A 14,726-nucleotide genomic window follows, 5' to 3' on the forward strand; every position below is an offset into this window, starting at 1 on the left:
GCCGGGCGGAGGGAGGGAGTTTGGGGAGGGGGAAGAGCAGGAGGAGGAGAAAAGGAGGAGGGGGGGGGAGAGACTACAAACTAGCAAGGATGGGGATGGGGGTGGGGAGGGAAGGAAAGAGGGGGAGAGAAGCGATCGCGAGAAAAAAAAAAATGCCACCTCCCAAAATAAAGAGCAAAGATTGCATTAGGAGCGAACAGCGCTGCAGAAATAGATGGCAGCTTCGTGTCAGTGAGTTTGCATCCCCCTTCCTGATCCACGAGCTGGAGTGATTAGAGCCCTGGAAGGGAATTGTTACTCCCGTGAAGTCCCCTTTTCCTGGCAGCCGTCTGCACTGTACACGCTGGATGCCTCTCTCCATCCACCCCACTCAGTCTCTCCTCTCTCACCTCCTCTCTCCCTCTCTTCTGCATTGATTTTTTTTTTTTTCCTTTTTAGTTGACTGAAACAAAACAAAACAAAAGGGCCACTGGATGTCTGCCTCCTTGGGGGGTGAGCCAGACAGACTGACAAACAAACAGACCCAACTGTGTTCGGGGGAGGGTTTCTCCTCCCGTTTTGCCCGGCAGCAGCAGCATGGACGTGTTGGCTAGTTATAGTATATTCCAGGAGCTACAACTTGTCCACGACACCGGCTACTTCTCAGCTTTGCCATCCCTGGAGGAGACCTGGCAGCAGGTGAATGATTTAAATTACTTGTGTAAATCGTGTGGTGGCGGCGGAGACGCAGGGGCTGCGTTGGTGTGGGCTTGGGGTTGAATTTTGTTTGTTCGTTTGTTTAATTCCCCCCCCCCCTTTTGGCTGTCTGTTGTTTAAAATGTTTTCGGAAACAGTCATCTGCTTACCTCTCCACCCACCCCCTAACCCCTTAGTGTGCTGAGCTGAGCGGCCGGTCGGAGCTGCCTGCGTTTCAGTCACCAACACACATCCTTGCGCACACGTTGTGCGGCTCACTGCCCCCCAGCAGAGACCTGCCTAACTTCTGGGGTTCGGAGGAGCCGGGTGGGAAGGTGGTTTGGGGCTTTACGAGCCATCACAGACAGGTACCGCGTCCCTACATGCACGAGCTCTACCTCCTTGGTACCTTAAATCAGGTTCATCTCTTTCAACTGGTGCTAACGACCGTCAGATGGCGGGGAGGGGGTAGGAGCAAAGCGGAGTGTTTTCCTAGTAATTAGCGAGTATCAGTAAAGAATAGGAACTTGATTTTGAGATTAGAAGCTGGGCAGAAGGAAGAGGAGCCCAGTGATAAAGGATACTCAAAGATATCTCGGAAGAGGATGGGAAGATGTGTCTGTCTCATGCTGACCGTGCATTGTAGGTTTCCCCAGTGCGGTGTCTTCGGAAGGAGAACACCCTCTGTGGGTGTCCTTGCTTCTCTTTCGTTTGGTGTGCCTCTCCACTTAGCACAACCTCCGACAAAGGGTGGTGTGTGCTTCCATGCCTCTGACTTTGTTTTAGAGGACTAGTCAAGAAACTCCTAAGATGCTGAAGGGCACCGATGCCAAGTTGGCTAGGCGTCCCAGTGAGGGGGAAGCGGGGCTGGTGACAAGTTCACTGGGCTTTGTGAAGTGGAATAAAGAAAGTGCTGGTTAGTGGAAAGTGCGAGATCTGCTGCGGAAACAGTGGTTTTCTCGGTAAGGATTAGGAGCTGCTGAGGGGACATTCTGCAGGAAAGATGGTGGGTGGGGATGGAGGGACACGAACATTCTTTCAGAATTCTACAGTGTGCATCATGGAACGTGCAAGAAGACAGTTCGGATTTGCACATTGGAAGTGTGAACGTGCACAATCCGTCTGGGAGAAACGTGCTTGCCCTTGGGGCGGGCAGCAAGAGGCTTAGTGTGTGGCTGCTCATGTAACTTCTCTGCTCCATGACAGCAGCTTGTTAAGGCTAATGAACGGCTGAATTTCCTCCGCCAGGATCCAAAGCGGGATTTGCCAGTTTGAGCCTGCGATGTAACAGTTGCTGCTTTAGCGAGTGAGGTTTGGCTTGTGGTATAAGGAGCCTATCCTGTGTACCATTGTTGCTAGTTGCTGTTCTCCCCTGATTTCGAGGCTGGAGTTTCTCCAGGTACTGGCCTCTGGTGTCTGTGCTTCCACACATACATTCCTGCCCAAGGATGCTGGCAGATGTGTTTGACTTTGTCTTTCTCTAAACGCACGCACAGCTCACATGTTTCTAGCAGAAGGCATTTCTCCAGCGCATCCTTTCCCCCATCCTTGATGAGACTATCTCACGAAGGGTCTCACTAGAGCTTTTTCCTGCTTTTATTTCACATGCTAATTAAACCAAAAGGTTGCCAGAATCTCATTTTCTGAAATAGTCTTCATTTCACACTGTCAGCCCACTGGTGTTGAATCGGTTGCCTATTAACAACTGTCTAGACAGGTTAGGGAAGAGAATCTGTTGATTTAGTCAGCCTGCCCAAGGCAGCCCTTGTTTGTGACTAACTGTTAAGCAGGGTTGGAGGGAAGAAAGTTGGCTTTATTTGTTACAACGTTCCCTCCTGATGAATCACCCAACTTTGTTTGGTTCAAGATTTCACAGTAGTAAAGCCTGCTTTGGGGGAAGGCCTCTCCAGAGGAAACCTGCTTTTCTAGATCTGGTTAGAGCATCCTTGAGAAGGTCTAGATCTGTAAAGAAACATCATTGGTTTGATAATTAGAGGATGTATTGGATCTTTTGTTTCCTTAGAAGCCTTCTTCGCTTCCCACCCACCTCATCCTTCATCTCACCTCCTTCAGGGCATCTCTAGCTTAGTTTGTATCTGTGGGCAAAGAAATTTTCACCTCCCTATTTCTTGCGTTAATCGTCTCCTACTGCCAACTGCCCTCAGCTTAAAACCCTTTGCCAAGCTCTTTCAGAGGCATGCTCATAATCCATACTGAAACATAACTTGTGAGGACACGGTCCTAAATGAGATATCGTTCCAAGGAGCTTTCTTCTGTGGGCTCTGTAGTCACAAATGCTTTCTGTAAAGGTGACTGTGCCTCCCAGTTCATGCTGATGACATAACCTCCAACCTCTGTCTCTTCCTTCCTCCCTCTACCTGCCCCCTCCCTCTTGCCTCTTCTGAGTATAAAGGAGGGGAGTGTGGTTATATGCAACTGTTGGTTCTAAATCAACCATCGCATGGTGAAATTTTAAGGCTCCTGTGCTCAAATCAGCTCAAGAAGGTTGCTACAAAGAACCCCAGGCAGGAGGAAGTTTCCTGATGCTCTGGGGTAATCAGATTTTAGAGGTCAAATGAGGAGCAGTTATTAGATGTACTCCTGAAAGTGAACAGTGTACCTTGAGGAGATGAGCGAAGTCCAGAGATTCCAGTAGTCTGATTTGGTTCGTAAGAAACAGAGTGGCTTGGATGATAAACTCAAGACCATCTGTGCATTTGAAAATTAAGGATGGACTCTTTGGAGTTTTTATTTTAAACTCAAGCCTGGGATAATTGTTCTGCTTAATAGTCAGTGAGCTTGTCATGGCCCTCCTGTCACAGGGGTCGTCATTTTGACATTGGGTTTTTGGGCAATATTGTCTTAGTCTCATACAGCTCCAACTATGAAAACCATTGTTGGTGTAATTTTTAAATCCAGATGGACATCCTACATTAACAGCTCTCCATTCCTGGGCTCTGACTGCATACTTAAGCATTTGGCCCAAGTAACATCATCCCTGCCTGTCATATAACTGTAAATTACACTGTGCTTATGTGGTCTATTATTTTATGGAATTCAGCTGACGCACAACTCTTAAGGCTACCAGCCTTAAGCTCTTTGGAAACTTGCAGGAAAATTTCCAAGAGCTGTCTGAGCAAAAGTAGGAAAAAGTCAAAGGTAGGACAGAAACTAAGAGTAGCATATAGGGTACCACTTGATGATGGATAAAGGGGGACCCATTCATGAGTTTTGTTGCCATTAGAATCATGATTTTTCTGGACCCACTGCTGACTTGGAAAATAAAAGAGGATTTGGTACAATACTGATGGTTATTTTACTTTGGGAAGCTACAAAGACGTTTAGAATTTGGATATATTCTTTATACCTAGACTGCTATTTCATGAGCGCAGGTCAAGTAATGATGTTCTAAGTCTTATTTGCACTTAGCTTTGCTTCATGCCAGTGAGGAGCATGGTATGTTTACTTGAAAACTCTTATGGAATTATGCTTGTTGTTAATGCTGATTCATAATTGGCAGATGGGGTCAGTTTCAGGCCTCCTTTTTGCTCAGAGAAAATTTTCCACTGCTACTGGAAACAAATAAATAAATCATAGAACATTCCTCCCTCCTCTCCCATTCCCCCATTGTTTTAAACTAATGGCATACTTGGCTACTGTAAGGACTACAGCATCCCCATAACACTGCAATTTCATCTTGGTTTCAGGCACCCTGAAACACTTTTTACAAGGGCCTTTGGTATGAAGCATCTCTAGGGGACAACTTACAAAAATGGTTGCCTGCCAAGAACAGCCTCATGGTGCAAGGGATGGGATTTGATCTGTGAGCTACATCGCTTCTCCTATGTTGGGATCTTGCCTTTGCACTGCCTTCTACAGGCCCGAGCAGCCTGGTGCTGTCTCAGCCAGAAAGACAAAGCAAACTGTAGGGTCCTTGCATCCGCAGGTTTGCCTCTGTCCCCAATTTGCAGAAAACCTTGTCATGAATTAGAATTTCTTGGCAACAGCACCACCCAGGGAAATTTGTAGACACAAAGGAGCCTTGCTAACCACACTGAAAGGATAAAATAGCTGGCTTTTTTTTTTCTTTTTTGTATGTGATTTGTGTGCTCTTTAGTTACCATAACTCTATTTTTTTTTAAAATTTGAAACAGTGACTTGATAGATGAAAAAAAAATCAGAACTGCCCCTGTTCTCCAGATTTTCTAAATAAGGATGCAGTCACTCAATAAATGTAGCTTTACAAATGAAAGCACATGTGAATGCCATCTATCACACACTTGGCCTTTCCGTGTTCTTTTTAATTTTAATTTCCATGTTCTTTTTAATAGATACATCTTTGTGTAGATTTAGGGATTCTCAGACATTATCACTCAGTCTACCTGTTTGCAGTTTGGTATTTTAAAGTGAGTGAATGTTACAACGCAGATGTTTTTACTACATCTGTCTTTAGTTGGGGGGATAAAGGAAGTGGTGACTTCTTTGTTCTCCATGAAACTCCCACCCCCACTCCCTACACTGAGGAGGATGTGATGTTGGGGTCCAATCCATTTAAAGGGCAGAGCAGAAGATGTGACACCTCACCCTGAAATGATTTATGTATGGGTATGTCAGAGACCTTCAGCGTTCAAAATGTGCTCTTCCTCTCTCCCAGCCCATTCTAAATATAAATGCCAGTGGAGGCTATTTGCCTCTCCACTTAAACGGGAATAGTTTAGAGAAGGTCCTAATGGAGCTTTCAGTAGCCATTCTCTTATAAATCTTCAGATTCTTCTCCCTTCAGAGAATTCCTGTATTTTAACTTTTTGAGTACGAGAAGGCAATGCAGTCTTCTTTGATCACTGTGTGCTTATTTGGGAGAGAAGACAGTTTCCTCTGGCCAGTCCGAACTGGCTCATGTTGATGGGATAGCTGGCCAGATCGGGTGGCAGACACCCGCTATCTCTGCAGTTTGTCAGTAGCGTGCAAGGGGTTTTAAATCACCTTTGCTGGACTCCATGATTGGTGAATGCAGAGAACGCCTCTGTGATTCCGCTTCACTCAATCTATCAGTTAGCATGTATGTTTGGAATTGGGATTTGCTGAAAGTTTAGGACAGCTCCCCAACGTAACCTGAGCGGTGCCAGAAGGGTGAGGGGTGGAGATTTATCTCTCTACAAATAAACCCCTTTGTTTCCCCAAATTAGCTGAGTGCTTGCTTAGTATAAACAGGTGGAAATATTTTAACCCAAATTGCCAAATCTTACCTAGTACAGTGATTAGGAAGCTCTATAAGTACTAATGGTGTTAAAGTCGGTGGAGCAAGGTACAGCATCTAATCATTAACGTTACATGCAACATCCACAAGTTAAGAAACACTCCTCCTCCCAGTTATATTGTGTGCTCATTTTAGAGCGCCTGCGTGAGAAGCTATCCTTACTTAGTTTAATTTAAGTGTTCCCCAAATCAAATATCGCATTACTGGAGCAGGCTTTTACCTAAGATCGGTCATGATCTTGTTCCTCTCCCTTCTTGTTCCTTGGCCTTCATTTTCTGCTGCTAATTTGGAGAATCATTTCTCCTGCCTTGAATCCTTTTTGTTTTCCTCACTCGGTATTTTGCTGTGACCCTGAGAACTTGGTCCTGCTAAGTGTATTGTGTCCGTTGCACTCTCCATTAGAGCAGCTTCCAGCTGCCCCATCCACCACATGCGCGACATAGAGATGGACAGCGGGGGGTCAGCAGCAGCTTTGTGATCAGTCTGGAATCAGTCTGCTTGAGGTGGGAGTGACTTCTGATTTCATAGTGATACCATTCCTGACTGAGCATTACTGGAACAGGCTTTTACCTGAGATTGGTCATGCCTCTGAGCTGGTAGAGGCAGTCAGTCACACCTTGTGGGCTTTTCTCTGTTTATATTAAAATATGGAAAATATTTCACAGTCAGTACTTCATTCCTTTGCTCTGGTTATGTGCAAAATACTGTTTGGGTGATGCGAATTTGAATTGGATATAGTTCTGCCCTCTATGAGCTTGACTTCAGTAGGGGAGAGTGAGCATGTTCAGAATTAAGTAATACAGTATTAGAACACAGTTGCCAAAAAAAAGAGATTTTAAGTCCAGTATTTGGACACTGACCCATGCCCCTCTGTACTTACCCACCTCGTTGCAACCTTGTTTATAAAACATACTTGAGATTTACTAAATTTTCTTAGGCTTTTTTAGCTAATGGTGTAATGGGGCTGGTGGCCCTTTTAGGGCAGATGAGTCGACAGTGTGAATGAATACGCATGTCCATAATGACCAGGAAACAGCATCCATGTCTGTGTCATTCGGAAATGATTATAGGTAATTAAAATAATTAATGTAGAGCCATATGCAATATCTATTTCTGAATATGGGTTTATTGACATTTCCTGAGGTCATATTGAAAGTCAGGCCCCAGGCCTTGTACCAAAGCTAGACCCAGAGAATCTTAGAATTTCAAATCCTGAAAGGGTCTTGGTTTCTTTAACTCTAAAACACTAGGCTAGGACCAAATGATTGTTGAAGCCAGATGAAGCATTGAACCTTCCAAGGTCACCCAGCTGTTGTTAACATGGATGGTGGTGCCAGGCCCAGTACTCTTTCAGATGCCCAAATCAGTTTGCTTGCTTTTCATCACACTGTTCTGAATATACTTTGAGTCACTTCTCATCTTTCCTTCTCTCTCTTTCCCCCTCTCCCCTTAAAGGGAAGCAAGAAAACCCCCATTGTACTTTGAACAATACTAGTACATGGAAGTTTTGAATTGTCTGGGCCCTAAACCAAGATATTGAATATCTTGGAGAAAGCTTATGTGTGTAATTTAATCTCTTTTCCATTTTTAATAATGTGTGGTAACCTGGAAAATGTACACTGTACTGAAAAAACAAAACAAAAGCCCCCAATTGCAACTCCAGCCTTATGAAAAAAAGTGCTGTCACTTAAATGATAACAAACGGAGCGAGAGTAAGAAGGGTGCATTGAGATGTATGCGGTAGGGAGTTGGATGGATGATAGAACTGGGGTTTTATGTGGAAAGCGTCAAATGCGAAGTTTTGAAATGCTTTGTCTCTGACAACTTGCCAACAAAGGGACTGCGTGAAACGGTAGCAGTTATCATGTGCCAATTCAGAAAAATCTCTTTTGAAGTGTTTTAAAATTTCTTGAGAGGGTTGGATGGGCAGTGAGGTTGTAATGTTTTACAAATTTAAACAAAAAACATTGCACATTGTGATAAGCAGTTGGGAAGAGAGACAACTTCTGTGCGGTTTTTAAAAAGTCCTTATGGGGTGGGAGGGTGAAGCCAAGGCTCAATTTTCAGTGTCCCTAGTGAGGAAAGGAAACGCAGGGTGCTCTTCACTCTGCTCAGTGACTTTTGGCCCTTCTCCACCCAATCTCTAGTATAGTTATGATGGTGAAAATTCTCTCTTGGAACTTGGCTCACAGATTGGTTTCACCTCTAAAATCTTAGAAACTGAAGATTTCTTCCCAAATGGAGACTTCTTTATTTCTTTAAAGCTGTAATCTACAGCTCCAACTCCAATATTTTCCTGAGTTTCAGGCCCACATTGTTGAACTGGAAACCTGGGGCTGACACTTAAGGCTTTTGGGGTTGTCCCATGAAGACCTCAGCTGAATATGTCCCAAAGCTTGAACACGTCAACTTCTTTATTTCTTCAAAGCTGTAATCTACAGCTCCAACTCCAATATTTTCCTGAGTTTCAGGCCCACATTGTTGAACTGGAAATCTGGGGCTGACACTTAAGGCTTTTGGGGTTGTCCCATGAAGACCTCAGCTGAATATGTCCCAAAGCTTGAACTCGTCAACTTCTTTCCTCCTTTTCCTGGCTTCCCTGTTTCTTTTATTGAGTTGACCTTTCTTCTGTGACCCAGGTTTGAAGGTCCAGCCATCTTTGGCTCCTCTCTTTCCCTTCACTCTGATTGGTTGAAAAATCCCATTGATTTGGTTCTTACAGTACGTCACCATGGTCTACCACTTTCTTCTTGCTCTGCCATTGCCCCAGGGCAGCCCCATCACCTCAGCTGGACTGACTTTCTGCCTCCATCACCATGCTTCAAACTGTCAATGGGGCCCTCTTTTACATACGATGAGGCCAAATGTCTAAGAGTCACGATGTTCCAAGACTGGGTCTAGGTAGTAGTCACAAGTTTCCCCCTTTGTTACCATGTGCGGTAACCGCCATCCAAATTGAATGACTGTACTTTTCCTGCTTCTCTCTTCATTTATGTCATTTCCTTCAGCCTTTTCCTTCTTCTTCCTCTTTGAGTCTCTTTGTCCAAATTCTACCCATCCTTTAACTTTCAGATGGTTGCCACATCTTCCAGGAAACTCCCTCGCTTTCCCTTGGCCAACAGTAATTGCTGCTGTTTCTATACTCTTGTGTAGAACTTTTTACTTCCTCATGATGCTTTTCAGTTTTGTCCTGTAGTATAGTTTTTCTTTTCTTTTTTTTCCCCATTGCCTTATTTTTCCAGTTAGGTTGCATGATTTAGAGCAGAGTCCATGCCTTGGTTATAATTTTGATAATAAACTTTTAATACATAACCCTTCAGGTTCTTAGAAAGCCTTGCACGTGGTAGATACTCAATAGATATTTAGGGCTTAATGATGTGACTTAAGATTCGACTATGTCTGTAGTAATGGTTCACAACTGTGGCTGCACCCCAGACCAATTAAATCAGTATTCCTTTGGGTGGAACCCAGGTATCAGTGTCGTTTTGTTTTTTTATAAATTTTATTTATTTATTTATTTGTTTATTTATTTTTGACTGCATTGGGTCTTCGTTGCTGCGCATGGGCTTTCTCTAGTTGCAGTGAGCAGGGGCTACTCTTTGTTGCAGTGTGTGGGCTTCTCATTGCGGTGGCTTCTCTTGTTGCGGAGCACGGGCTCTAGGCGTGCAGGCTTCAATAGTTGTGGCATGTGGGCTCAGTAATTGTGGCGCCCAGGCTTAGTTGCTCCACGGCATGTGGGATCTTCCTGGAACCCACGTCCTCTGCATTGGCAGGTGGATTCTTAACCACTGCGCCACCAGGGAACTCCCTCAGTGTTTTTATAAAGCTTCTGGGTGATTCCAATATGCAGCCAAGGCTTTGAGCCATTAATCTATAGAGGGTTAATATCAGAGATATCAGAGTTGCAGGTGGCTACTACTTATATGGAAATATTTCATTTCTTGTATAACTTGGAATCTAAGTGTAATAGAGGTTTATAATAAAGCAGGACAGTGGATGTACCTCATCCAGCTCCTCGGTTAATAGCAACTGTCCAAGTGTTGTTTCATCTCTCTTGTTTTACTTTCCCTTACCCTAAAGTGTTTCTCATTTAGCTCACATTTCCTATGACCCACTAGAGGTTTGCTTAACCTGGTCAAATTCCATTTCTGGTACCTTTGTGGTGGTGGGCATTAAACTCCAACCATGCCGTGCTTCAAATAATTCATTCTCAGCAAGCTCTCGACCATGATTTTCCACTTACCTCAGCCTGCTCTGTGGTTTTAAAGGGATGGATGCATGCACAAACATTTGTTGGATGATGCCAGATAGGCATTAGGTAGCAGCTCTACATATTTCTTTCTGACCTCACTGTTTGCAAGTAGACTTTGTTTATAAAGAATTTCAAAGGACCCATGTTTCTAGTAAGAGGAGCAAAAATAAACTGTGGAAGAATTGCCGCTGAGGACATTCAGGCGAGGAGGCTGCCTCCTCGTCCATAGAAGGCTTTAGCTCTTGTGGTAATGACTGTGGGCATGTGGCGATGTTCACAAAGAAGCCTTAGAAATGCCTCTATTTCAAACTGTGATGTTTGCAAAAATGTATGTACTGTAGCTACATCCTTTCATCTATAAACTGTCTTTGATGGGGGTACGGTTGGCAAGAGAGAACATCATGAGAGGAGCTCAGAGCTTAGGGTTGAAGGATGTCTTTTGGAAAGCTCAACCCGGCCGTGAAAATGGCAATTAGCTGTGGAGCAGTTGCTCTGCAAGGAAGTGTTCGCTTGCTCCTGACCCCGCTTTCACACTCACCTTGCAGAGCCGAGGTAGCAGGAATTCAATGGCGTGGTCACAGTGCTGGCTCTTATTTTTGGAGAGGCGGCAAATTCGCTCATCACACAAAGGAGTGGAAATAGATTGCCCCAGCCCTACCTTTTGAGCTCTTAGTGTTTGTTCATATGGCCGCTGTAGAGCCTGTTAATAGAGCACAGTTCCTGCCTAAGGGGTGAAGGATGTCTTCTGTGAGGAGGCCTCTGTGCAGGACTGATTCTCCAGTGAGCTCCCTGAGATGCTGCTCAATGACAGACTGCGTCTCTGGCTTTGCTTTCTGCGTTCCAAGATGGCTCAGCCCTCCCCTGTGCATTTGCCTCCCTATATCAAGGTCCTTGCTTTCTTTGATATGGACCAAGATATGATTTCCTCTGTGACGGAGACGTTCATGTTGGCTTGTGAGAGTCTAACAAACATCTGTATTGAACTTTTTTTCTTAAGGGCTCAGGGTGTTTTGCTCAGGATCTCTTGTCATCGGCACATTCTTTTTGTAACTAAGGAATGGACAGGTATTACAGAATTTCCTGTTCAGAGGTGAGAAAATTGGGGCAGAGGAAGATTAAGCAAGTTGTCTTAATGTGGCCGCAAAGCAAATGAGTTGCAAAACCAGTGGTGGAACACACTTCCCTCTTCCTTTTTTCCACTTGGCTATTCTGCCTATTATCATCATAAGCATCATAATAATATCTAATATCTGTCAAATATTTCCTAGAGATGATCTCATCTGAGCACTTTATATGCATCATTTCATTTAATCCTCACACCAACCCTGTGAGATACATATTCTTCTTATCCCCACTTTACAGATGAGGTTCGAGTTATTAAATGACTTTGCCTAAAGTCACACAGCTTGTAGGTGGTTGAGCCAGAACGCAAACCCAGGCAGTATGCTCAGGACTCCAAATTTTTACATTTATACTGACTCCTAGTTAGGCAGGAGACACCAGGGCAAGAGCCAAAGGTCATGGCCTGGGACTCAGTGGAACTGTTTGGGTTTGAACAGCTTTCTGGTCTGTCTTCTTTCTGGGCCTTGGTTTTCTCATCTGAAAAAGAACTGGGTTGTGCTAGGGCTCCTTAATGTCGTAGTGTTTGTAGTAGTCAAATTACACGAGGCCTTGAAATCAGACAGAGCTGGAACCTTGAGAAAGTCACCTAACGTCTCTGAGTCTCATTCTGTCATGAGTGGAATGGAGTTAATAATGCCTAGGTAAGCGCAGGCATGTTGGCTCTCTGGCCCAGTGTCTGGTACATGGCATCCACTCAACAAATGCTCTTTCCTTCCCCGTTTTCAACCATCCTTCCTCCTGTTGAAAACAGTGCAGAGTGAAACAATGCTCTTTTTCTAAATAGTATCACTGGTCTCTCTAAGATCCCAGTGATTCTGGAATGTCTAAGAGAAGGTGAATGATGAAAGGCCAGGCCAGGGAGAATGCTGGGCATTGGACATGGTGTTCCTTTATCCATCCCACAAGAGAGCTCTCATGAAGTCACTGGTGCTTAGAAGTGGGGAAATACTAGCAATATCCATTGTCCCCAAAACTGAGCCCCCTTTGATATCCTTGGAATTTGCTTGCTCACACAAATGTCCAACTCGTTCCCTTTCTTTCCAGTCTTACTTCTGACTTACTTCCCTTAAGTTTTTCCAGCATGCGGTTATTTTTCTTGACGAGCCAGAATTAGGCACATATACTATAATACAGTGCTGGTTACTACACCTGCCTTTTCTGCCTTACCTGATGGCTGAGCTTACAGCAGCTTATGAGAGTGAATCAGGTTTTATGAGATCTATAAATATCTCCGATAGGATTTTTATTTCATTTCCCCCCTTCAAATAAGACATAATGGAAGCAATCACATACACAAGGAATATTCTTTCTGTGATAAAGTTGGTGTTTTTGAATTGGCCTCTGAAAAGCAATAATTTGATGTGGTTGTTCCATGTTGCGAGTTTTATGGGGGAGGGGGAAGAATCATGCCTATGCTGCTATAAAACTCGAATATTATTTCCTCATGTTGAAGGTTTAGCCCAGCACCTATGGGGAGATTTATGTTAGAGATGCCAGCCCTGTGTGCAGACTGCATTTCCTCCTTCTGAGGAGTGTGTATTTGTGTTTTCTTAGACACACAGAATCCAGGGAAGGAAGGTCCCATTGGCTGGCAGGAGGGAGGGCTCCCAGAAAGAAGGTTTCCAGTTCTTTGTCTCATCTGTTTCCAGCTGCCCCAAGGGAGGATGTTCTCATCCTTCTCTGCACTTCATGGATTTCCTAGGAAGATTTCACACCACTTAATATATCTCAATGAGATTTTTTTCCCTTGGAATTTCACTTTTTAAAAAAAGAGTCTTAAACTTATCCAATTTTTTAAAATGTACTATTCCCCAGTACCAAGTATGGAAAGGATTTTTCTTACCTTGCTCTTTGAGGAGTGTCTAGAAGGAACCTTGAACATGTAACTTTAAAGAATCCATTAAAAAAAAAAAAAAAAAGCCGTGAGAGTTCTATGTACCTCGTTTTTCCTGTCTGGAAAATGGAAGTCAGGGGCTCCATTTGCCATCTTACTCAGGACCATTGTGACAAAGTTAATTATGGATTTAACAATTGTTTTTGAAAAATTGAATATCTGACTCTGACTACTTAGGATTTTTTAATTTATTTTTTTGGTACAACCTCTCCTTGCATACATCTTCCCCCAGTTCTCAGAAGCTTTGTGTTTAGCTAGATGATAATATAATTTGGCCTCTGAAAGAATAACCCATGTGAACTTAGTACACCTGATCCAAGGACATGCAGGATTTTTACCTTAACGTCGTTTCATTTTTTCTATTTAACTTAATCTCAGTGTGTAATATAATCTTATCATTTTGGCTCTGCTACCTACAAACACTGTTCCGTGCTTATCATCAGATGATGTGACTTCTCTGGCCCTCAGTTTCCTCATGTGTATATAGTAGCGTAGAGTTAGGAATAGCCAGCGATCAGAGATACAAACAGGAAGCTCCTGGGCTAAACTGGCTTCGAGAGCTGTTTTATTTGGTCAACATACATATTTCAATTTATTTTTAATTGGAATGCTTTTAGACAGATCAGGCACTCTTCAATTAACCTTGTCTCCACTATTTCTACCTCGCTTTGTTTCTGATCTCTGGCCAGGTGAGCATGCATTTGGGTTTGTGACCCCCAGACTGGCAGCTCTCTAAGTCACCTTCCCCTCCAAAACGCTGTGATTTGGGGACAACCTTTGTTTCTTTATCAGTCTCAAGCTGGCTTGATTACTACTCTTACTTGGAATCCATTTTCATTTCTTTTTAGATTTCTCTGCCTTGTTGAATGTCTTTGTTTGGGATTCTGTTTTATAGAGCAGATTCCAAATTGCTTCTCAATTTCTCCTAGTCATCCAGGTTCTGTTGTAGATCATCGAAATCTGGGTTGGAAAAGACCATCTGGTTTACCCCTGTCCCTGCCTGGGCTGAGCAGTGTCTGCAGAGCATGTTTATTACTTATTGGTATTTGCAACATTTTCCAATTTGGAAACTGACTCTAAGTTTCCTGAGCTTGCAGCCTCTTCTTGGTGGAAATGGGAGTGAAATGGGACAATACCAAACAAAAAGTTCTTTTGGTCTAACAGCCCTCATTAACAAATGACTGCCATTGTCACTGTTTCTTTTGTCACTCCTGAGACCCAACTGGTCAGTGGTGGGAAAAACTCCTTTTTGTGGTAGAAAAACATGTAACCATTTCTGAGGTTTCTTAGTCTTGACATAGAAGCATGTTGTACGGAACCCCATTAACCGCTTTAAATGCTTATTTTGTGTGGAAGTAGATTTTATATGACTTGTTTCGCTGAGGAAGTGATGCTTTTTGTGTGAAGAACTCCAGGGAATTATAATAAAGTACTTTCCTGAGAATCAAGTAATTTGCATTTTTTCCTACGCTTGGCACTCAAATACTGCCAGCAAGGCACTTGGCCTTCATTTTCTAATGCTTTCA

General features: G+C 43.6%; 1 protein-coding gene across 12 annotated transcripts in view; it reads left to right on the forward strand.

The window, feature by feature from the left end:
• The window catches only part of KLF7 (KLF transcription factor 7), a 116,749-nt gene that overhangs the window by 762 nt on the left and 101,261 nt on the right, over positions 1-14,726 (forward strand). For 10 of the 12 annotated variants that reach the window (XR_016394026.1, XR_016394027.1, XR_016394028.1 and 7 more), the window contains exon 1: positions 89-678. Coding sequence is in view for 6 of the 12 variants with exons in the window: in XM_022567522.2 (XP_022423230.1) it covers positions 577-678 (102 nt within the window). In the remaining 6 variants the exon portion in view is untranslated. Of the gene's footprint in view, positions 1-88; positions 679-14,726 lie in introns of those variants that run through there. The other 2 variants (XM_089916461.1, XM_089916463.1) reach the window with 2 other exon arrangements.

The sequence above is a fragment of the Delphinapterus leucas genome, chromosome 8, assembly GCF_059928025.1.
Source record: "Delphinapterus leucas isolate spDelLeu-1000000601 "Yukka" chromosome 8, BTC_Dleu_Yukka2, whole genome shotgun sequence".
Taxonomy (NCBI): domain Eukaryota; kingdom Metazoa; phylum Chordata; class Mammalia; order Artiodactyla; family Monodontidae; genus Delphinapterus; species Delphinapterus leucas.